This window comes from Manis javanica, chromosome 12 (assembly GCF_040802235.1).
Source record: "Manis javanica isolate MJ-LG chromosome 12, MJ_LKY, whole genome shotgun sequence".
Classification (NCBI taxonomy): domain Eukaryota; kingdom Metazoa; phylum Chordata; class Mammalia; order Pholidota; family Manidae; genus Manis; species Manis javanica.
Window position 1 is genome coordinate 110981287 of NC_133167.1, and position 23885 is coordinate 111005171.

Here is a 23885-nt window from a genome sequence, read left to right on the forward strand (position 1 = left end):
GAGGAGTGCCTCCCGGCGAGGGCAGGGCCGCCGCGCCCCAGCCTGGCACCCCGTGCAAAGGCCGCCCTGGCGAGGTCCCGGCGCCCCCACGCCGAGCCTGACCCCGCGCCCCGTCCCCGCGCACTCCGCGGCCCGGCGGCTCGCACCTTCCTCAGCGCGGACATCCTGGGCGCTCCGCGTTCAGCAGGTGCAGGGCGACATGGTGAGCGGGCCTCAGGCCGGGCAGCCGCACGGGCCCCGCGCCCCGTCCGCCATCCTCTGTGCCTCGGTCCTCCGCGCCCCGCGCCCCAGCCGGTCCGGCGCCGCCGCGCGCTCCGTCCGCGCTCGAGCCCGGCGCTCGGTCGGGGCCCGGGCCGGCGCCTGCGCAGTGGGCGCCCGGGAGGCCCGCGCACCGGGGGGCGGCCGGCGCGCGCGGCGGCTGGGGAGGGGCCCGGCCGCGCCTCGGGGAGCGCCAGCCGGCGCGCGGCCACTCGGCCCGCCTCTTCCCGCCCCGCCCCGCCCGGCCCCACCTGTTGAGCCCTGAGCCGCGGGTGGGCGAGAAACGCTAGGCGAGAGGAGCAGAGCCCGGCGAGGTCGCGGTCCGCACCGCCTCTCGCGCAGGTGCTCAAAGCGCAGGAAAGTTACAGCGGGGATGCCACGGACACCTACACACCTGGGCAGGTGCGGTCGGCCCTGGGCCGGGGACAGAGACGCGGGCTTATCGGTACGCGGTCCGTGGGCAGGGCCCGGGAAGCTCCACACGCAAGTGCTCCTGTGGCTGGGCTCGTGTGCTGGCAAGACACGTTCCCCGCCAAGGTGCCCTGGGCTACCCATCCTCCCGCTGTGGGCGCGCTGAACCCAGCCTCCCACGAGGAAGGGTCCCCCCACCACGGAGGCCCGGGGCACAGCCCTCTGTCGGCAGCCCGGGCGGAGAGGCGGGAGCACCATCAGCGGCAGGGCGCCTTCGTGTGCTTGCCGCCAGCGGCAAGGAAATGGCACACACCGCACACCGAGGGAACCGGAGTCGTCGTGCGGAAGCCAGAGCGGTCCGGAAAACCCGCGATGGAAGGCGTGGGAGGCCGTTCCGGCGGGACTGCCCCAGGGAAGGAGCTCCTCCGGCCGGAGAAGCCTCGTCCGCGCTGTCCCGGTGCGGTTTCCTGACCGTGGCTTGGGAGCCCCGCCCGGTGAGCCTCTGCTGGGCGGACTGCTTGCCCCCGACTGGGTTACCGGAAGGTTTAAATGGGATAAAGCACTTGGAAGCTGCTAGAAAAAGGAGGAACACCAGGGTAAGAGGTGTAGAGAAATGAGTAGGACTAGCACAGGAAAAGAGAATCGGGTGGTCAAAAATTTTTGGAGTGGGATAAGCTAGTGTTTTCCAGAAATTCCAAGATCTTTAAACAAAACCACCGTCTCCATAAGTTTTCTTCATATAATCACCCCATAAGTTTTCTTCATATAATCACCCATGTTAATCAATTGTAGTTTCTTTTCACAGCAAAGTGGATCCAAGATGAATCGAAGCGACCAGCCCACACCGCGTTTCTCCTTAGCATGTCCAGCACCTTCCGATTTGTCTCCACTGTCAAAACCAATGAATTGTGTATGCCAAACCTCAACCAAAAATCTGGACCCTGGATCAACATTTTTATTTTAAAATTTGCTTTCCTCCTCTCCATAGTTGTCCCCATCCTTCCACCTCTTTGAAATCCACTAATTCACTCATTCACAGATTGCCAAAACATACTGAGTGCCAATTCTGTCCTCAGAATGTGAGTGAAGCGGACAGAACCTGCCATGAAACGTTCTGTCTAAAGTCACTTTTTAAAGTAAATTAGTAACATGTAGTTACAAACTATGTTGCTTCTCTGAAGAAAAGATACAGGGTGTTGTGGAGAATGTTAAAAGGGCAGCTAATGTAGCTTGGGGTTCAGGAAGGAACTCTGTAAGGACATCATGAATAAGCCACCAGCCATCTTCTTCCTGGTTCTCCATCAGCAGGACCTGAGACATGGATCTGGGTGCAGGCAGTGTATTTGGGAAACCGCACAGAGGGAGAGCAAGACAGGAGGGAGGGAGAGTTGATAGGCTGCATCACCAAGCTGGCCACCCCTGGGGACAGCAGAGGCTCAGTCTGGCTGGGGAGCCCCAAAGGTACTGTATGGAATGCACCTCAGAATCACCTCACTGCTTGAGGGTTGGAAGGCTGGACATTTTTTGTCTGACTTCCATCACCAGTGATTGACAGTTGCTTCCCCACCCTCGGGTCCTCTGGCTGACTGAGTCCCAGTGCTTCAAAAAAAGCCACAAGGTTGACTGGCAGGGTTTGAGGTGCCAGCAGGAGAGTGCAAGGGGACTCAGTGGGTTCAGAGGTGGCCTCTGCCTGAACCCTGGGTAAGGAATGTGATTCAGTCATGGGGAGAAAGGTTCTAGGCAGAAAGGCAGGCCTGAAGACCCAGAGAGGTGCAGGGCCTTGTACTGTGAACAGAGTAACTGGAACAAAGGGGGACAGTAGCACGAACACGTCTGGAGGGTGAACCTGTGGTTTAAAGACATTTCAAGACTTGAACTGTATCCTATATACAATGAAATTTTAGGTAGGATCTTGAGCAGGGAAATAAATGTTCTACATAGACAATCATGCCATTTGTGGACAAAGACAGTTTTATTTCTCTCTTTCCAATCAGTATACCTTTTATTTCCTTGTCTTGTCTTATTGCATTAGCTAGAACTTCCAGTGCAATGTTGAAAAGGCATGGTGAGAGGGACATCCTTGCCTTGTTCCTGATGGCAAAGCATCTAGTTTTTCACCATTAATTGTAGGGTTAACATGATGTTAACTGTAGGGTTTTTGCAGATGTTCTTTATCAAGTTGAAGATATTCCCCTCCCTTCCTAGTTTGGTAAGTTTTTATCACAAACTTTGGATTTTTTTTTTATCTTGTCAAATGCTTTCTCCACATCTATTGATATGATCATATGATTCTTCTTTAACTTGTAAATGTGATGGATTACAGGCCTACCTCTTTTACTGTACTTCATTTTATTGTGCTTACAGATAGTCAGTTTTTTGCAAAATGAACATTTCTGGTGGCCTTTTGTCAAGCAAGTCTACCAGCACCATTTTCCCAGCAGCATTTGTTTACTTCATGTCTCTGTGTCACATTTTGGTAATTCTCACATTTCAAATGTTTTCATTATTTCATATTTGTTATGGTGATGTGCGATGAGTGACCTTTGATGTTACCAGTGTCATTGTTTTTGGGCACCACAACATATGTGCATATGAGATGGTGAACCCAAGGGATACATGTTCCTTGTGTCCTGGGTGCAGACATGGTGGCAACAGTGAAAGAGCTAGAATTAGAAGTGGAGCCCGAAGATGTGACTGAATTGCTGCCTCACAGGATCAGATGTTAGCAGAAGAGAAGTTGCTTCCTATGGGTGAGCAAAAAAAAGTGGTTTCTTGAGATGGAATCTACTCCTGATGAAGATGCTGTGAAGATGTTGAAATGACAAGAAAGGATTTAGGATGTTACATAAAGTTAAGTGGTAAAGTAGTGGCAGGGTTTGAGAGGACTCTTTTTTTTGAAAGAAGGTCTTCTGTGGGTAAATTTCTATCAAACAGCATCGCATAGTACAAAAAAAATCATTCATACAAGAGAGAGCTGGTGAATGCAGCAAACTTTATTGTTGTCTTATTTTAAGGAATTGCCACAGCCCAGCCAGACTTCAGCGATCACCACCCTAATCAGTCAGCACATCCCCACGGAGGCAACACCTTCCCCAGCAAAAACTCAGGGAAACTCAGATATCTTTATAATTAAGGAGTGGGAATGTTTTTTTTAGACATAACACCAGTGCACACAGGAGACACTACTGGGTGGTGTAATCATAAACTTATTTGCACTGGGAGGTGGGGTGGCACGTGGATGCTGGTAAGGGTGCCCTGGGACTGCTGACACCGAGGTCCCCCCGTGCCCTGGGACTGGTCACCACAAGGTGGGTGTGGAAGAGACTAGGCCCCAGCCCACTGAAGATGACAAAGGGGAGTGGACTTTGGCATTGAGAAGTTTAGGGTGAAAGAGGCTAAAGAAACAAGGCTGGAGGAAAATACATGCTCTCTGGGAACATTGTGGTGTAAGGTCAGAAAGGCCAGGGTAGGCTCGTATGCTAGCAGGAATGTGGAGGGAGAGGACTGTTAGAAAAAGCATAAAACCTAAATGTGATTTATTCCTCCCAGGAGGTTTAAATATTTTGACAGTAAGGTAGTAACAAAGGGCCACATGGTGGAAAATATGCCAGGAACCTGCTCAGGCTGAGAGTGGGGGTGGGGTGGGGGGATTGCTAAGGGCCTGGCTATACCTGTTTGAGTTTTTTAAACATACCAATGAAATTAAGACAAATGTAAGAGAAGGCCCAATGTGGATATAATTGGCTTAGGCGACATCCGGGGAAAAAAATGTGAACCCTGTAGTACTCAGCCAATTAGGAACCAGGGGAGGGACTCACGTACTAGGGAATAAATTATTACTTAGCACCAAGCCTCAGGTGTGCCTGCCCACCAGACACCTGATCGTGCAAGACTGTCATTAAAGCCTCGCTCTGCTGTTCTCTGTCTCTGTGTCCACTTATTGAGTTGGACCAGTGAGTGTGTTTCTCACACAGACTACGAGTGCAAGACACAGCCTAATCAAGGATATTATTTCAGCATGAATTTCCTCCTCCTCCTGCACCATTCATTTTTTAAGTAGATTTTTTTAGAGCAGTTTTATGTTCTCTGCAAAAAAGAGCAGAAAGTACAGAAATTTCCCATATGTGCTCTGTCCCCCACACATGCACAGCCTCCCCCATTGTCAAGGTCCGCACTGGATGGGACATTTGTTACAACTGATGGACACATTACCATCACCCAGAGTCCACAGTCTACATTAGGGTCACTCTTTGTGTTGTACATTTCTATGGGTTTGGATAAATGTGTAATGAGTGTCCCCCATTATAGTGTCATACAGGCAGTCTCACTGCCCCGAAACCCTCTGGGCCCCACCTGTGCATCCCTCCCCCGGCTCCTGCCAACCCAACTTACTGTCGTGTCTCCATAGCTGTGCCTTTTCCAGGATGTCACAGAATTGGCATCACACAGCATGTGGTCTCTTCACACTGGCTGCTGTCACTCTGTGTTGTGCATTTAAGGCTCCTCCATGCCTTTTCCTGTCTTGACACCTTTTCTTTTTATTACTGAATATTTATTACTGAATATCCCACTGTCTGATGTATCAGAGTTTACTTATCCATCACTTACTGAGGGTATCTTGGTTGCTTCCAGGCTTTGTAAATGAGTAAAGTCATGAGTAAAGTCATGAACACCCATGTGTAGTTTTTGTGTGGACGTGTGTTCAGCTCCTTTGGATGAACACCGAGATGAGTCTAGACGGTATTGTGGGAGTGCTTACTACCCCGCATCGGTACCAGCAGTGAGAGCTCCTGCCGCCCCATGTTCTGGCCAGCACTGGGTGCTGTCGGTGTTCTGGATTTGGGCCATTCACGAGGTGTGTAGAAGTGTCAGTGTTTCAGTTTGCATCTCTCTAATGACATAGGCTGTGGAGCATCTTTTCATGTGCTTATTTGCCATCTTGCATCTTCTGTGGTGAGGTGTCTGTTAAGGCCTTTGGCCCATTTTTAGTTATGTTTTTGTGTTCTATTACTCACTTTTCAATCTCAAACTGTCCAGGTTCTTCAGCACACAAGTCTGCTGTGTAGGATGTGTTGTATCTTTTAACATCCTGCAGCTACTGCCTCACTTCCCAGTCCCAGAAGAGGGTCTGCACTCAACGTCCTCAGTTTCTTCTACTGAATTCCCATCAGGCTTTCCCTCTGCCCAGTCAACAAAATCACCATGATCAGGCCACTAATAGCCGGCATGGGATCCATGCATCCACAAGCAATCTCTTCAACCTGCCAACATTTAAGACACTTGCTGGGTTACAGTGACACTGGGTTCGTGCTGCTCTGCAGTCACCCAGGGGTCTCAGGAGCACATGCCTCCCCTGGGCCAGAGCCCCTCTACCTGCACCTCACCAGGCCTGGCTCCCCAGAGGCCTTCCTGACACCCCACTCTGAAACCACTCCCCTGCTCTATTTTCCCCCCAGCACTCATGTCCAAGTGGCATGCTATCTGTCACACCACACTTTCTGTCCTCAGTAGACCACTCATGGAGGTATCTGCAGCATCTGGAACATGCCTGACACAGAGCCAAGAGAGATGCTTTCCAGAAGTGAGGTCAAGGAAGGGGTGTGCTCTGGACAGGACAAGGGAGAAAAAGCCCTGGTGGAGAAGGGCCCTTGCAGTGGGAGGACGCAGTTCCTGATGGCAGCCTGCAGTCTCCCTTCCTCCTGTTTTCTTTGTGCCCTAGGTTTCTCAGCCTTAGCACACCGGGGCCCCAGGTGGGTACTGAGCAGGCCCCGCCCACTGCTACCATCCCTGCAGACCAGGCACCCTGAGGGGCGGTGCTGGGACCCAGGTGACACCGCGGGGGATCATGGAGTGACACCACTGCAATGCCCCCTCAGACCCCTTTCCCCACCACCCCTCAATGACCCCTCCTGCTGACCTCTCGCATTAACGCCCCCCACTGATGCGCTTCTGCTGCCCCCTCCCACTGAGAACCTCACTCTAACCCCTCAACTGAACCCCTCCTACTGACAGACCCTCGCTCACCATCCTGCTGGCCCCTTCCGCTGACCCCCGCACGGACCCCTCCCCATGAACCCCTTCCACTGACCATCATCCTGCTGACCCCCTTCCGTTAAGCCCTTCCACTGACTACCCTCGCTGACCCCCTCCTGCTGACTGCTCTCCATGACTCCCCGCGGCAGCCGAGGGTCAGAGCTCCAGCGGGACTCAGTCACTTCGTTCTGAGCATGCTCGGAGCACTAGCTCCCACTGGTCACGCCCACGCCACCTTAAGAGCCAATCGTGAGTTGGAAGCCTGCTGATTGGCATCTAGCGGCAGAGACCGTGTATCCGGATTGGGCCCGCCTACCTTTGTGGGCGGGCCCAAGTGCGGCGAATCAGGAAGCTCCGCAGCCCTTCTGGGTCAGAGCTGGGGTCGAGCAGGGGTCGCGAGACGTGCATGGCGGCGTTGCGGAGGCACGGTAGGCCGGGAGGGGCGGCGGCGCGGACTGGGCGGCGATAGGAGACCCTGCCCTGGCCCCAGGCCCACCTACCACCTGACCCCAGGCCCCAGCCCACCTCCCGCTGGACTCCAGGCCCCGTCCTCCTCCCCGCTGGACTCCAGGCCCCACGCTCCCCCGGACCTCAGCCCCTGGACCTGCCAGTGTTGGCTCCCCGGGGCCTCTTGTGGGGCCGAGGGCGGGTGGAACCCCTCGGCGGGTGTGGCTTGCGGGGCTGGCGGTTGCTCCAGGCATCCCCGGGATCCGCAGGCTCAGCCCCGGCTGCCCAGGGGGCCTGGCTGGGCGCAGCAGGCTGGGGGGCCCCCAGAGGGGGTGATGCTCCCCGGGCTGGAACTTGCAGCTGGCCTGGCCGCTCTGGAACTGGTTTGCCTCACCGCAAACAGAGCCGCCCCGAACCCCCTCTTCACCGTGGAATGGCCTCGTGCTCTACCTCCAGCGAGTGCTCATTAACCCGTAGCGGTGTTTCCAGCCAGCACCACAGGCAGCCGTCCGCCCTGAGCGGTCAGCCCGGCCGTGCCTCGGAACTGAATGTCAGAAGATCGGGGAGCCCTTGGAGAGAGCCCGCCAAGCAGAGGCTCCCCCGTACCCAGTCATCCACATAGGAATGAGAAAAGGGAAGGCTTTATTGTTTCCCAGTTTTACAGAGCTGTGTTGACACACGATGCCGCGAGTTTACACAGTGACCTGACGTGGGCATCCATCCCTCAGAGAGTGAGAAAGAGATGTTTCCCTTGTGATGGGAATGTTTAGGATGTACTCTTAGCCAGTGTCAGCGTGGCCACACGGCCTTGTTTCCTGTAGTTGCCACACTGTACAGAACATCCCAAGAGTTACTTATTTTATAACTGAAGTTTGTACCTTCTGACCCCCATACTCCAATTCTCCCTCCTCTGGTAACCGCCAGTCTATCCTCTGTATCTGGGGGGTTTTAGGTTCCGCACACAGTGAGCTCATACATCATCTCTGACCCGTGTCGTGTAGCATGACACCCTCTGGGTGTGTCCACGGTGTGGAGAATGGCAGGATCTCCTTTTCTCTGGCTGAGCAGTACTCCACTGTGCGACTGTCCTGGCTCTTGTGAATAACGCTGCAGTGGACACAGGGGTGTCTCTTCGAGATCTAGATTTTATTTCTTTCAGGTAAAACCCAAAAGTGGAATTGTTGGGTTGTAAATAATTTGTAGTGTTCTGAGGAGCCTCCGTACCGTCTTCCACAGACATTCCCACCAGCATATGAGGGTTCCCTTTTCTCCACATCCTCACCAACAGTTATCAGTAGCTGGAAAGGTGGGTGGTGGTGTCTCCTCGTGGTTTTGATCGGCATTTCCCTGGTGATCAGTGAGGGGAGCATCTTTTTATTGACTGTTGGCCATCTGCATGTCTTCCTTAGAAAAAGACCCATTTACTGCCTCTGCCCATTTTTAGTGGTATTGTTCTGTTCTCTCGAGTTGTATGAGTTCTCCACATAGTTTGGGGATTGGTCCCTTACCCCGTGCATGCTTTGTGAACACTGTTTTCACGTTCCGTAGGCTGCCTGTTCATGGTGGTGGTGGCCTCTGCTGTGCAGAAGCTTCTTAGTTTGATGTCGTCCCACTTGTTTATTTTTTGTTGTTGTTGGTTACTCTTTAGGTGTCAGGTCCAAAATATCTTCACCCAGACCCATGCCAAGGAGGTTTTGCCCTGTTTTCTTCTAAGAGTTTTATGGATCTAAAAAGCAAAGGTTTCATTATGTTTCTCATGTTGTGGAACTGAGCTCTGATTTTTTTTTTCTCTAGGTTTAGAAGGATGACTGTGTTTTGGCCTTTGAAGTGAAAAGCCCAGGGGCAGCTATAGTTTATAAGCATTTCCTCAAAGTAAGAAAAGGAAACTAATTTCTCAGAAGGCAGAATATAGAGAAAAGTAAATATAGCCCCCAACTCTGTGGCTCTCTTTTTAGGAAAACAATGAAGATGCTTCCCCTATTGCCTGAGACCCCCTGAATGCTGGCTTCCTCTTGGTCAGCTTTAAAAACAGGTCATCTCAGAGACTATAATGACTTAATTTCTGAGCAATCAGGTGTCAGGCTCCAAAGTAGACAGTAAAATTTCTTCGTGGGCAGCACACTGCTTTCTCACAAGCCCCTGCGGGGAGGATCTGCAGGCTGTGTGGTTCGCTGCCAGGTCCTTGGGAGCAGGCCAGCCCAGTGGCTGTCTCCAGGGTCTTCAAGGCTGAGTGCCCAGCTGTGTGCTCCCCGGCACCTGGCTGGAGGTCTTCCGTGCACATCAGGTGTTCTAGTTTACACCCTCTCTCTTCACACCTTCCTCTGATCCTTCATGTGTCTCTGATCCTTCTGAGCCTGGCATTAAACACTTTTCCCTATGCAATAAGTTAATAGGTCTCCTGTAATACAGTCAACTTTAAGGACTCTTCTCAGCTCATTGAATTAAGGTGAATGAAACCTTCTTATTGTTTCTTTCAGTCAGGAAACATCTCTGAAGCAGGTCTCCTTTTCCTATTGGATATGTGACAAAACTGCCAAATAAAGTTGGGTGATTCAGGACATTGCTGGAATGGCTGGGAACATAATTAGTAAGTCTCAGGAGGATAAAACCTAAGTGGGAAACAAATGATTAGTTTTATGTGTCTTCTCAAGATCACTGAGGAGCCCTCCGGCTGGGATCCCACTTAACCTCTGAGAAACACCTAAGGGAGTTTTAGTTGGATGAAATTATAAGCACTTTGAATTTCGCTGAAGCAAGAAGCCAGGGCCGTTCTCTTATGAGATTGTCCATCAATGTGGCCACAAGAGGAGGCTGGGCAGAGGGTCAGGGAGAAACTTTATTCTTACGGGTCCTAGAGGCACGTGCTGGGTCTTAGGGTGTCAGGAGGGAGGAGGCTCAGGGGTTAGGGTGGGGTGAATGGGCTGAGATAAGTTGCTGGGCCTTGGGCAGTAGGGTGGCCCCTAGTTGGTCTGGCACGTGGCCCAGGATGATTCAGGCAGAAGACCGTCCCAGCATGTAGGCAGATAGAGGAGGTGTGGCTGCAGGTGGATCGGATGGCACATCCCAGGCCCGCTTTGTGTGGGAGGGTCTCTCCCCAACCAGGAAGGGGCTTCGATGCCCAAACATCATCATATACAGAAAATAAAAATTGCATACAGTCCGGATCTATACTGTTGGAACTCAACCAAGAATTAGGAGAAGTACAAATTGTAGCACTCCAAAATCTTACGACTAAAGACTATCTACTGTTAAAAGAACATATGGGATGTGAACAGTCCCCAGGAATGGGTTGTTTTAATTTGTCTGATTTCTCTCAGACTGTTCAAGTTCAGTTGGACAATATCCACCAAATCATAGATAAGTTTTCACAAATGCCTAGGGTGCCTAACTGGTTTTCTTGGTTTCACTGGAGATGGCTGGTAATTATAGGTCTGCTTTGGTTATGTAACTGTACTCCTATTATGTTAATGTGTGTACGCAATTTAATTAGTAGTTTAAAACCTATACATGCTTAAGTTACTCTACAAGAAGATATGTCAAAGAAATAATCAATCTTCCCATGTTATCTTCCGTCTGCTACTCCTATAGCTTTTCTTCTTCCTAATCACAACCCTTAAATAGAATTCGTGCCTCATATCGAATTTACCAAGTATCATAATTCCTCCAAGTGGTAAAGATACCTCAAGACAAATACTGGGCATAAAAGCCACAGGGCATAAATCTGCAAAGAAGTAAAAAGCTAACCTTTTCAAACAATATTGCCTCTCTCTCACTTACCAACCTTACATTTCCCTGTATGGCCCCAGAAGATGACTGGTTAGCCAGAGACGGGTAAGACTCCTCAAGGGAGGAGCAACCTAAGACAGGCACAGTTGCAGGGGGGCCATCAGGTGAGAAATTGGGGATCAACAGAGGTGAGGCTTAGAACCTTACCCCCCCTGTTTTGAGAGAAATCTTCTGCATCCGTGGATGTTTTATTGCCCTTGTCTAGCTAGGATTAACACTTAGTCTACAGGCACACACCTGATCATCTAAATTTGCTCTCTTACAGCACTAAACTATGTTTTCTACCTTTATCTTGCATCTACCTACCACTTCAGCATTTTATTAAAAAATAATAATAATAATAATAATAAGGGAGAAATGTGGGATTCACATATAAATCAAGTATAAAAATGAAACGAATATTCATATTTGACCTGATTGTTTATAGTTCATAATGAGTGATCAAAACCGAAAGTTTCTGTGATGACTGCCCTTGTACTGTTCACCATGTAAGAACTTGTTCACCATGTAAGAACTGGTTTGTTATGCTTCAGAAGATTGGAGACTGACGAGAATTAGGCAAGGGGTGGATTAATGATTGTACATTGAGCATTGAGTCCCCTATACAGAATTTTATTGTTGTTAACAGCCATTTGATCAATAAATATGAGAGATGCCCTCTCAAAAAAAAAAAAATAGATCTCAACCAGCAAGCTAGGAAGGAAAAGAGATTTTTAGGAATTGGGAACAGAAATGGGTAAAGGCACAGAGAAAAGACAGAATTAAAAAGACAATGTTAGAAGGAACAAAATATCAGTAGACTCATAGACACTGGGAAGGGAATACCCTTACCAAGGGGGAGGGGTTGGGACAGGCATGGGGGAGAGGGGGAAGGCGATAAAGGGACACATGATTTACAATCACAATGTAAGTTGGTCACTAGGAAGGTAGTACAGCATGGAGAATATAGTCATTGATTCTGTAACATCTTACTACTTTGGTAGATAGTAACTGCACTAGAGGGGGTAAGGATTTAATAATGTGGGTAACTTTTGGACCACTGTACTGTATATTTGAAACCAACATAAGATTGTACATCAATGATACTTTTTTAAAAAAAGACAATGTTAGAGGACTTTGTGACCTATAAAATGTTACAAAAAAAAATTGCATACAGTCCATGGTGAGACAGTGGGGTTATTGAGAGGATTAGATGAGGTAATAGACAAAAAATGCAGTGAGCTCTCTGCCATCCCCTCTGGGTGTGAAGGGGACATTGTGTGCAGGACGGGGCCAGGCACTAGGCTTCTGGTGAGACTCCGCACAGATGACGGGGGACACCTGGTTCAGGGTGAGCAGATGTGTGCATGGCTTAGTGGCTGGAGAAACGGCCCATACTGCTCTGGCCGGAGACCCCAGCACTGGGCGTGAAGCCTCATGGGACAGTGGTTCCTGCTGCGGAGCTGGACAGGGATGGGGTGACATCAGGGACAGGGGACCTCCTGCTCAGGGTGAGGGGCACTGGCAGAGTCACATAGAGGAATCGGAGTTTCTCGTCTGGTTCCTTCCCAAGTGAAAGATGGCCCTCTCATGCCACGGACCTGGCTCTGCCATCACGTCTCCTGTTCTTTGCATTGAATTCAAGATCTGTTGGATGAAAAGGCCAATATTAATGAAACTGGAATGAATAACAGTATGGGGAGTGCTGCCCTGGCCAGGCAGCACACCCCGCCGTCTCCTGGCTTAGCCTGTTACCATTCCTTACCATGAGCCATTACAGCCCTACGTGTGCTCAAATTGTTTCTGAATGGAAAATTGTACAGCAAATGCTGCTTAAAAAATCTACAAGGGAATTTTTTGACAAATTTTGGAATATTTTTATTTTTGTTTTAACTGTTAAAGTTTTGGGAGACAATGAATGTTCAGTGTGTTTCTACTTAGGGTGATCACATCAAATTGTCATGGTATAAGATTCCAACTATGTCCCATTTGAGTACTATTTCTGGTCTTATTTTGAGTGCTATTTTCCTTTTAATTAATATTTCAGAAAGCTTGCTAACTGTTGCTTAAATCTTAGCTAATTATCTCTCACTTATAATTGTGTTATGAAACTCATTAAGAAACTGTCATTCATTGAATTAGCTCACTATACCGAACTTTCCTTCCCTGTGATGGAGTGCTATTATCAGTTTATTCCTTTGTTACTAGATTCTAGGCAGTGGTAAATACTTGCCTCATTATAAGGATAAAATGGGAAAAAAACATAGATTATCATTGTGGAGAAAGCTGTAGATAGGCTGCAGACACCTAGCTAGCACTGAAATGCAGTCTTCACTGAAAAGAGAGAATTGACAGTATCAGATTCAAGGCAGTAGAGTAACCCTAAGAAAATTCAAATTTAAAGTGTTAAAGTGCACAGGTGTCAGGATGGGATAGCTCTACCTAGCGTTTACTGAAATTGGGGAATTTCTGTTTTCTTTAAAACTGATTGGTTGGTGTGTTTTGCTTTTTCCAGTGCTGTGTTTTAGAGTATTTCCTCTAAGGATGCCAGGCTGAGGGCAGGAGGGGCCCCCAGCAAGTTGGCCACAGGGAAAATTTCTATTAATGTCCATTTCTTGTCTTATTTTCAGTAGCATTTTTTCTTTTAAATATAATTTCAGAAAGTCTCCTTTCAAATTCTAGATAATCATTTTTTTCCATTCATAAGTCTGTCAATTGGAATCTCTATAAATGTGTGTCATAAACCTATTTGTTCTATATGTTTTTCTCTCAAAATATCAAGAAGTCACATTTTAAAATTATATGTTATATACACAATGGAATATTATTCAGCCATGAGAAGAAAACAAATCCTACCATTTACAACAACATGGATGGAGCTAGAGGGTATTATGCTCAGTGAAATAAGCCAGGTGGAGAAAGACAAGTACCAAATGACTTCACTCATCTGTGGAGTATAAGAACAAAACAAAAACTGAAGAACAAAACAGCAGCAGACTCACAGAACCCAAGAATGGACTGACAGTTACCAAAGGGAAAGGAACTGGGGAGGATGGGTGGGAAGGGAGGGAGAAGGGGAATAAGGGGCATTAGGATTAGAACACATGTGTGTGTGGTGGTGGGGGGGCACAGGGAAGGCAGTACAGCACAGAGAAGACAAGCAGTGACTCTATAGCATCTTACTGTGCTGTTGGACAGTGACTGTAATGGGGTAGGTGTGGGGACTTGATAATGGGGGGAATCTAGTAACCACAATGTTGCTCATGTGATTGTATATTAATGATACAAAAAAAAAGCCAGGAAAAATAAATAAATAAAATTATTTGTTAATATTTTAGTATCTTATTTTCCTACAATTCTTCTGAGCATATGGTTCTCAGTTTTACTGTTCCCTACAACAGCCACCCTTTCAAATACGGTTATTGAACTAATTTCATTCCCCATGCCTCTGAGTTAGCTCTACACATGTTTTTGTCCTCTGGAGTCTTGCCTTTCCGTGAGCTAATGGTTCATAGGGATGATAAAAGTTTTGAAATACTTGACTAGAGAATCACGAGAATAAAGATCCATTTCTGCTCTTATCCAGTATCAGAAAGCTCTGTAGATGTACAGGATGCATATACAGTTTTACCCCAATTTTAAATAAAGTATGTTGTGTACACAGATGTTGAGGAGAGTGTTTGTTACTTTAGGGTCAGAGAGAACTTTCTATGCAAAAGACAGTCCTGAAATGGATGGGGTAACTTACTCAGCAGCCTTCAACATCATGGGGTGCTTTTTTCCTACCACATATTTTTCATTTTCCTTTGCTTTTCTCAGACTGAATATTATAGAAGAAAGCATTCCCATTTCCATTTTTGTCTGCAAGAGCCTCTTCCAGTGGAATGCCCGGGCAGCTCCTGGGTGGGTGCCCAGCTCCACCGCAGGAGGCCCGGCCCGCCTCATCCCCGAGTCTTCAGCACCACAGCAGGTAGAGGAGTGACTTCCTGAAATGCTGCCATTAACACCGTTGTTAAAAATGGAACAAACACCTCATTTTTTATACCCAGCTATTAGATTTTAAAACAAATAACTGCCCTGAGGGAGAGTGTAGAACTGAAGTTGACCACCAGCGACTGAGCATTCCCTCTGAGGTGTGCATAGGGTTCCTCAGTTTCTCCTATGTGTCTAGTTTCCAAAAACACCTCACTGAAAAATAGTATTTGGCTTGTGCCTTTAAATTGAAATAGCAAGAGGCACAGTCCTCCCTGAAAATTACATCAGAAAAACCGGACTCCTCCAGGCCGAGTCCCCTGCTCCCTGCTATCGCCGGATGGGTGGTCTACCAGAGGTACAGTCCTTGCTTCCTGTAGCTCAGCTTTTCTGGCTGCCAAGAACCGCACCCTCCTCTGCTGTTTTATCTTCTGGTGATTGGTTTTTGATGGACACCAGAGTTGCAAGTCACAACTTGCTTTCCTGCTGAAGAGGAGCATGTCAGTTAGTGTGTGCTCTGACAGCCGCAGCCTGCCTCCAACCGCAGAGCGCTGTCACACGGTTCACATGGTGACACAGGGCTCCTGAGAGTCCCTGTGTGGCAGCGAGCCACCTCCTGGCACCAGAGCACCCAAGTCTGCGTGCTGTGGTGGTGTGCGGGCTCGGGAGGGCCAGGCACCCAGGTGGTACCACATTCCACAAAGTCTGACCTCTGATTTTAATATCTGCTGTGTTTATGGGTGATGCTCAGTCAGGCAGAAGTGAACATTTGAGTGTTCAAGCCTCCTTGCGAGCCCACGTCAGGTACAAGCCGTAAGCAGTGGCAGATGCCCGAAGGAGTCACTTTCACTGCCCGACACCCCAAAGTGGTGACCAAGGGCCCTTGGCTGTCGGGAACCCTTCTTGGAGTGTGTGCCTGGGACCTGGCCTGCGGGCAGGCAACCTGTCACCCTTGGGAGAGTGCTGGCGTCTTTTGTCTGTAGCCTGAGGAGGGAACCCCAAAATCAGTGAGCTGAGAACCTGAGGCCTGGGCTTGCCAACCCCGGGCTACAGGCCCTGCTACTCTGTGGCAGCCCCAGCGGGCATCTTCTGAGACGCAGGTCGGGATGGCAGGAGTCAGGCCTGCAGGCCCATCTGGGACTGAAGACACCTGCCAGTGGTCAGTCACTTGTGGGCATAAGCTGGCTAATGTCATGACGGTTTCTGACGTTTTCTAGCAGTTTAATGTTCTTGTGATAGAAGTGGCTGGGCTTGACAGGGACTCGGCTGGTGGAGTATGTTCATCTGAGGCACCGAATGCCATGTTGGTCAGGCTGTAAATCCATTGGTCAGGACAGTAGGTACTTCAGTGAAGTGCTCCCGGCCTTCGCATTACGCAGTCTGGCACTCTGGCCACATCTGCTCAGCCGTGGGAGTGAGTTACGGCCACAGGCGCTTTGTGCTCCATCCTTACCCCATGTGCTCAGGGCCTCAAGGACTAGCCTTGTGGTTAAGCAAACCTGTCAGATGACCAGTCCACTCCAGTGTCGAGGGGGGTCCTCTTGGGGGCTGGGTCCATGCTGGGGTCTCCATGGTGCAGTTCCGCATTTTTATATGAGGAGCTCTGGGTCTGTGGGGTCACCAGCCAGAAGTGATCTCACCGATGTGTGTCACTGCTGCCAGCCCCGGCAGGTCTCCCTCCAGGCCTGTTTTCACTGTAAAGTAGGGTGGCTGCTTGTGGCTTTACCTAAAATCAGTTACAGTTTGTGACAATTCTGATTTGTTGATAGTTTGTAGATCAAGTCCATTTTATCTGCTTTTGTATTCCCTAGAAATTGCTTCCCTGTCGTCTGGAATAGAACATTTTCCTCTCTGCTCTTAAAGAAAATGTGCATGATAGCCTGACTTTTCAAAGACACTCTGGACTTCCCGTGAATGTGTTCTTGAGTGCAACGGAACATTTTCTTTAGACGTTCCCCCAAACAGCCTGTCTCTGCATGACAATCCAGGCTGGGGGATGCTCCGAGGTAGCTCCCCGTGAGTCCACTCACGGAAGACTGGACCATCTCAGAGAGGGTGGTGTACAGGGTCCCGAGCTAACGAAGATCTTGCAGAATATCGACAAAGTCAAAGCATGTGGGGATCTTCTATTGACAGGGCCCGTGTACGTTCCCTGTTCAGCCACAGGGCTCCCCGCCCTCTAGAACAAGCTACCGCCACAGCACTGCACTCAGCGGACACTGCTCCTTGCCCACCGAGCCCTGGGGTCAGTCTGGGCAGCTTGACAGCTTGTTTTAGGAGGCCATTGGTGTGGGGAGGCCTTTTGTGTTTTTAAACCCAGATTATGTTTTACAGGTAGAACCACTGGCGTATTTCTAGTAACGCTCTCGGGGAATACATTCTGAGGGCCGTGTTCCTGCGTGGGGCCTGAGGAGCCTCCCCACGGAGCCTCCCGGCCACTCTTCTCTGCTCAGCCTCCACCTGTCTTCCAGTGTGCTGACCTTACGTCTTCCACACGTCACCTAAGTGCCCCAGAGGTCTTGCTTCAGGCCTCCTGCTTCTGGCTGCAGAACTGCTGGTCACTCTGGGGCCCCCTTTTGATTTGTCCCTACATTTAACACGGTTACATTCATTTCACTAACCTCACCCTCACCTTTAGGAATGCTCTTCATACCTGTTTGTTGTCCACACTTATATGGTAGATATATTTATTCATTTTGACAGCTTTTTCCCTCCAGTTATAGCAGAATGTGAACTAAAATAAAGGGAAAAATCTCTGTGTACTTGGCAGAGCCAGGCCAGCCACGTCAGCAGGGTTTCCTCATTGTGTGTTACAGTGTCCAGGGCACGGGCAGAGGCCCCTCCCCTCCTCAGCCGCCCCACACACCCAGCTGGGCCCCCGGGCCCCACATGTGGGCTGATCTTGTCCAGGGGGCACTTGGAACCCAGGACCTCTGACCCCAGATCTGGAAACTGGTCATGTCTGTACTTTACACAGATGCCAAATGATGTAAGAACATGAGCGGGTAGGACAGACATGAGCACCCAGTCATGGCCACTGTGACCAGGCCGACCCCTTCCCAGCTCTCCCATCCCCCAAGGGCAGCTGGGGGCCGCCCCACTGCTGATCCTCTGGGGAGGGGTCCTCTGATGGGCACGCTGGGGTCCTGTGGGGACTGTCTCTTTGCTCCCAAGTGATAACATCAGAGTGTCTTCATTCTTTGTCGAATCCCCACACGATTTAAATAAAGCTGTCCTGACTAATTCTTGTATCTTTCCTTTTGTCAATTGTTTGCCTTTGTAGTGTTTGTTGAAAAAGTGCTGAAGAGACTTTTTCCTAATGTTCCACGTGGCCAAGAAAAGAAGGCACCAGTGACTTTAGCCTCCCAAAATCCTCTGGAGAAAGTAGAGTCTAAGGAGGTGACAGGCAGAATCACACCTCCCCAGACAGGTGAGTGGCTTGCAGGTGGCGGTGGGGGCGTCCAGGTGTTTGCCCTAGAGAGTGTGGCTCTGAACCTCTGCTGCTGCTCGGGATGGAGTCCTGTGGGTCTTGTACTGGGGGACCATGCAGCCTGTGTGACCTTTTGTGACTGGCTTCTGTCGTGGAGCATAATGTTTTTGAGGTTCATCTACATTGGAACGTGTTATCAGTACCTCCTTCCTTTTGATTGGTGAATAATATTCCACTGTATATGAATAGACCACGTTTTGGATGGGTGGATATTTGGGTTGTTTGTACCTTTTGGCTATTGTCTGTAATGCTGTTGTAAACACATGTTTGTGTGGCTATGTGTTTTCACTTCTCCTAGGAGTAGAATTGCTGGATCGTATGATCCTAAAAACTCTTTTCATTGTGATACGCAAGGGTTCCTGTTTCTGAACATCCTGCCAACACCTATTGTTTCCTGTTTTCTTGGTTCTAGCCATCCTAGTGGATGTGACGCTGTATCTCACAGTACTTCTGACTTGCATTTCCCTGATGGCTAACGATGTGGGGCATCTTACCATGCACATGTTGGCCATTTGTGTATCGTCTTCAGAGAAATGTCTATTTAAGTCCTCCCATTTTTAAATTGGATTGTCTGTCTTTTCATTGCTGAGTTGTAAGAGTTGGTTATAATCTGGATACTAGACCCTTACCAGGTATATGATTTGCAGATATTTTCTCCAATACCAGTGGTTTTTTCACTTCTGCAAGGGTGTGCTTTGAAGCACAGAAGATTTTGATTTTAAGTCCATTCTGTTTCTTTACTTTGTTGCCTGTGTTTTTGGTGTCAGATTTAAGAAAACACTGCCAAATCCAAGGTCACAAAATTTACATGTAGGTTTTCTTCTATGAGTTTTATAGTTTTAGCTCTTATATTTAAGTTACTGATCCTTGTTGAGTTACTGCTTGTATGTGGTGTGAGGTAGGGGTCCAGATCATTCCTCTGCTGTTGATGTCCGGTTGTCCTAGCTGTACTTGTCGAAGAGACTGTACTCTTCACATGGAATGGGTTTGGCACCCTTGTCAAAAACGAGTTGGTCGTAGATGAATGAGCTTATTTCTGGAGTCTCAGTCATGTTCATTGGTCTATATGTCTGTCCTTATGTCAGTACCATACTGTAGCTTTACTTGATTACTGTAGTTTTGCAGTAAGTTTTAAAATCAGGAAGAGTCATCCAAGTCTGTTCTTTTTCAAGATTGTTTTAGCTATTGGGGTCCCTTGCCATTTCATATGAATTTTAGGATCCACTTACCCACTTCTTGGAAAAAAAGAAATCCAAATTACATTGCATCTACAGAACACTTTAGAGATTATTGCCACCCTAAAAATACCAAGTTTCCAATCCATTTAGGAAATCTTTCTATTTAAGTCATTTTTACTTTAATTCAACAATATTTTATAGTTTTCACTATAAACTTTACACCTAAAAAAAAAATAATTCCAAAGTATTTTACTCTTTTCGATACTATTGTAAATGGAATTTTTTTCCTTTTGAAATGTCCATTTCTAGTGTATAGAAATACAAATAAATCGTATGACCTTGGATTAGGCAGTGGTTTCTTAAATAAGAAAATACAGATTTTAGTATATCCGCCTTGTATCCTAACAACTTTGCTGAACTTATTAACTCTGCTTTTTTGTGGATCCTTTGGCGTTTTCTATGTATAAGATCGTGTGATCTGCAGGTAGAGGTGTTTCGCTTCTCCCTGCCCTCTCTCTCTCTCTCTCTTTCCCTGGCTGATTGCCCCGGCTAGCACTTCCAGTGCAATGTTGAAGCGAATAGCAAGAGTGGGGATTCTGCCCCATTCCTGATCTTGGGGAAACCCTCCAGGCTCTCTCCGCTGAGTGTGATGTTAGCTGGGTTTTTCATACATGCCCTTTGTTGTGTTGAAGTTTACTTCTATTCCCAGTTTGTTGAGTGTTTTTTTATCATGGAGGAGCAACAACTGTTTTGAAGCAACATATGCCATGGAAATTTTGAAGGCAATATATTTATTTGTAGTGGAAAAGAAGAAATCTTGGCTAAAGCTAAACATGAAATCACAATCAAATAGACAAATAGACAAATACAAATTGTGTGATGCTCTGTAACAAATTCTCATTTTGAGAATTCCCTTGAAGGCATGATGCTCATGGAAGGGACAGTTGGCTGATAATGAGAGCTGTAGATCTGCCTGAATCTTTTTGGATTGGAGGAAGGCAGCCAAAATGAGGAAGATGCCTGTCAGTCAGTCCTTGGGTATGAGACAGAGAAAATATTCTTTCTGCTTAGCATATGGTAACCACCTAACCAATGCATTGATATTTGTTCACTTTATAGAAACACTTTTACCTTTTTTTTTGGTTTTAAAAGAGTGTCTCTAATTCCATTTGTTCTTACAGACAGGGCATTATGTGTCAGTAGCCAGAACAACCAATATGTATGCATTGTGGTAAATTTTTTGTTACAGCTTTTATTGTTTTTAATTTACCATTATACCACCACCACACACACACACACACACACACACACACATTTTTTAATTTATCATTATACCAACACACACACACACACACACACACACACACACACACACACATTTTTTAATTTATCATTATACCAACACACACACACACACACACACACCACCCCCCTCCATTCCCAGATCTCCAGGCGTTTTGGGGGGAGTCACATCCAGTCTCCCAGAGACCTACCTGTGCAGGCCCTCCTGGACTCAGTGGAGCTGGCCGAGTTAATACTTGCGTTTTCATATGTTTGCTTAGCTTTTTAAGTGCCTCTGGTTTCTTCCCAGTCTTCCCTCCCTACTGCCGTCTAACCTACCTGTGAGCAGCCGCGGTACATGGGCTCCTGGCCTTTCCTCCCAGAGCTGGACCTGCCCCCCATGCCTGCCTCAGGGCTTCTGTCCTGGAGGCCCTGGGGACGAGGCCCCTCCTCTGCCAGCCGGGCCTTCTCACTTCTTTTCTTGAGTTTTGCTCATTTGTTGAAACACATTCCCTAGGGCCTCCTAAGAAATGGTGTTTGGCAGACAAATGTTTTGAGGACTCTGAATTTTGAAAGTTATCTTTATTCTCATATTGGAAGTCTCACCAGGTGTAGAATTCTGAGTTAGAGTTGCTTTCTCTCATTCTTCACCTGTGACCTTAGGGGTCATTGGGATGTTGGTCCCACGGACACAGGCAGGGTTCAGCCCTCTGGAATGTGTTGGGCCTTCCTTTCCGGCCCCGCGAGATGAGGCAGGAGACTATCATTTTTCTAGGGAGGGGCTGTGGGCCGCTGGACTGTCTCCTCGGAACCCCCCTGCTTCACTCTCTGCTCTTTGTGGGATTCCTGTTGTCCAGATTTTGGGGCTCACGACAGATCACTTTTTCTTGTCTCTTCTTATTTTTTGTCTCAGTCGTCTTGTTCTGGGAGATTTTCTTGGCTTTCTCTCCCACACTTGCTGTCGTATTTTCCACCCCAGCTCTCGGGGTGAGTTGGAGGAGAGGGTGGCCTCCCAGCACTGGCTCATACACAGACCGTACTGGCCAGCGCCCCTCGAGGCTGTGTCCTCTGCTGCCCTGGGGTACTGTTGGCCAGGCACGTGGACCACCTGCCAGGCTCTCAGCCCCCCCAGGGGCTTCAGCTCCAAGAGTCCTGTCGTGTTTGCCTGTCCTAATATGCATTCGCCTTGCTTTAGTGGGTGGGGCATGCATTTGCCCGGTGCTGCTTCTCGGCTTTACTGGCACCAGGATGGTGGGTGGGTTTGCATCCTGCCTGGGCCCCGCAGAGCCTGCCCACGTGTCCCTTTCACCGCATCTGTGGTCTCCTCTCCCACAAAAGCAGGGCCTCCTAGGTGTGGAAGCCACCCTGGGATCCCCAACAAAGGGAGAATTAGGAATACTGGTCTCAGGAAGAGAGTGAGTTCTTCTAGTCACCGGTGAAAAAACCCTTTGGAATCAGATGTCTTATATTTCTTTGCTTTCAGCAAAATTGAAGGAAATAATTGAGTTATCAGCTCATTTAAATGATGGATCAGTTAAAATTACTTGTTTTCATGATAGATTTTGCTGTGGTTTTTGGCATATAACTCAGAAAAACCTCAGTGCATCAGGAGTCATTGCTATTTTTAAAAAAAAAACCCAGACTGTCATCTGCTTACTTATGTGCTCAAGGTTTCTTAGCAGTTATGCATGTAAAATGAAAAACAGGGATAGAATTCATGTAGAAACCTGTATAACAATAACAGTAGATAAAGCTTCCACATTCCTCTACTCCCAGTAAGAGAGGTGTTTCCCACAGGATTTAACTCTGAATTAAATAGTTATCAAAAGTGATCATTGTTATGTTGATCAACTGTATTCTACTAATTGTAATAATTTGGGAAAAATTTACACTTAGCATCATGGGAATTTTTTAAAGGTTAAACATGAGACTATGGGGTAGGATAAAATCATTATCATAATGATTTGGGGGAGTGAGAGTTCCTTAAGAAAAAGGAGCGCGAGTTTCCAGTGAGCTGCTGGAGGGCCAAGGGCCGGTTCGTGCTTAACGTGGTTGGAGGGCCAGTGCACGTGCTGTGGCGTCCAGGCTCGCTGGGTGCACATGACAGCACGCAGCAACAAGCGTGCTCTCACTGCCTACCTGCAGGACACTGCGGGTGGGTCCTCACATGGCAGCTCTAAAATGTGGACAGGAGCATGCAGCTTAACGCATTCCTTTAGGGAACAGATGCGCAAAGATAAGTCAGCCCCTCTCTGCTCACAGACAGAGCAGCCGTGGGATGCCTGTGTGGCACTGGCTTGTGCTTTTTCAGCCTGTGAAGAGGGGTACACAGACATCTACAGATGTCTGGAGTCGTCCATGAAAATGTCGCCAAGCTTTTTTTGTAAAAGCTGCTGCCAGTTTTCCATTAAGATGTGAATATTTTCTTACAAAGGAAATGCGGTGGTACAGGTGTCTCTGACCGCCCACTCTGGTCCCCTAGATCTTAGCCTCTGCCAAGCTTCCCGGAAAGCTGCCTCTCGTTCAGGACGTACCATGTATGGGCCTCAGGTCTAGGCTGATGACCCAGCCATCCTCCGGCCACTGGGGAGCACATCCAGGGTGCAGCAGCAACTGAGGTCCCCACACTCGTGCTGGGGGTGCAGACCTAACATTCTCACCACAGGAGTGGTAACTGGGAGGTGACCCTGCACAGTACGTGCATCAAATCCCCTTTAATCCCCTCGTCATCCACCTTAAAGTTGCAATCATATGTCAGTCATACCTCAGAAAGGTTGGGAAAACTGATGCTGTGTGGGCCCTGTCCGCGCCTTCTGCAGCCCATTTCCCCTCCTGCCTGGGAGTGTGATGATCAGCATGGCTGTGTGCTGCTATTCGGTTACATGTCATAAATGCTTCACTTTACATACCGTGTAGTATCTGAAGGTTTATAAAACTTTGTATCAATCACAGTATTGCCGCTTACTTTAGTCGGGGTCATATGCACGCGTGTGGCCGTGTCAAGATGTGCATCCCTTCAGTTTTCAAACGTCTGATGTCGCTGCGCCCCC

At 48.3% G+C, this 23885-nt stretch overlaps 2 protein-coding genes across 14 annotated transcripts in view; one reads left to right on the top strand and one right to left on the bottom strand.

Annotated features, from left to right (window-relative positions):
* The window catches only part of DLGAP2 (DLG associated protein 2), a 436545-nt gene extending 436199 nt beyond the window's left edge, over nt 1–346 (bottom strand). For all 8 annotated transcript variants that reach the window (XM_036995825.2, XM_073219245.1, XM_036995822.2 and 5 more), the window contains exon 1: nt 147–346. In XM_036995825.2, the coding sequence (XP_036851720.1) occupies nt 147–164 (18 nt within the window). In that variant the 5' untranslated portion in view covers nt 165–346. The remainder of the gene's footprint in view (nt 1–146) is intronic.
* Nucleotides 347–7032: 6686 nt separating this feature from the next.
* ERICH1 (glutamate rich 1) overlaps nt 7033–23885 on the top strand; it is a 39452-nt gene continuing 22599 nt past the window's right edge. For all 6 annotated transcript variants that reach the window (XR_012124077.1, XM_073219251.1, XM_073219255.1 and 3 more), the window contains exons 1-2: nt 7033–7130; nt 18170–18316. Coding sequence is in view for 5 of the 6 variants with exons in the window: in XM_073219251.1 (XP_073075352.1) it covers nt 7109–7130; nt 18170–18316 (169 nt within the window). In the remaining variant the exon portion in view is untranslated. The remainder of the gene's footprint in view (nt 7131–18169; nt 18317–23885) is intronic.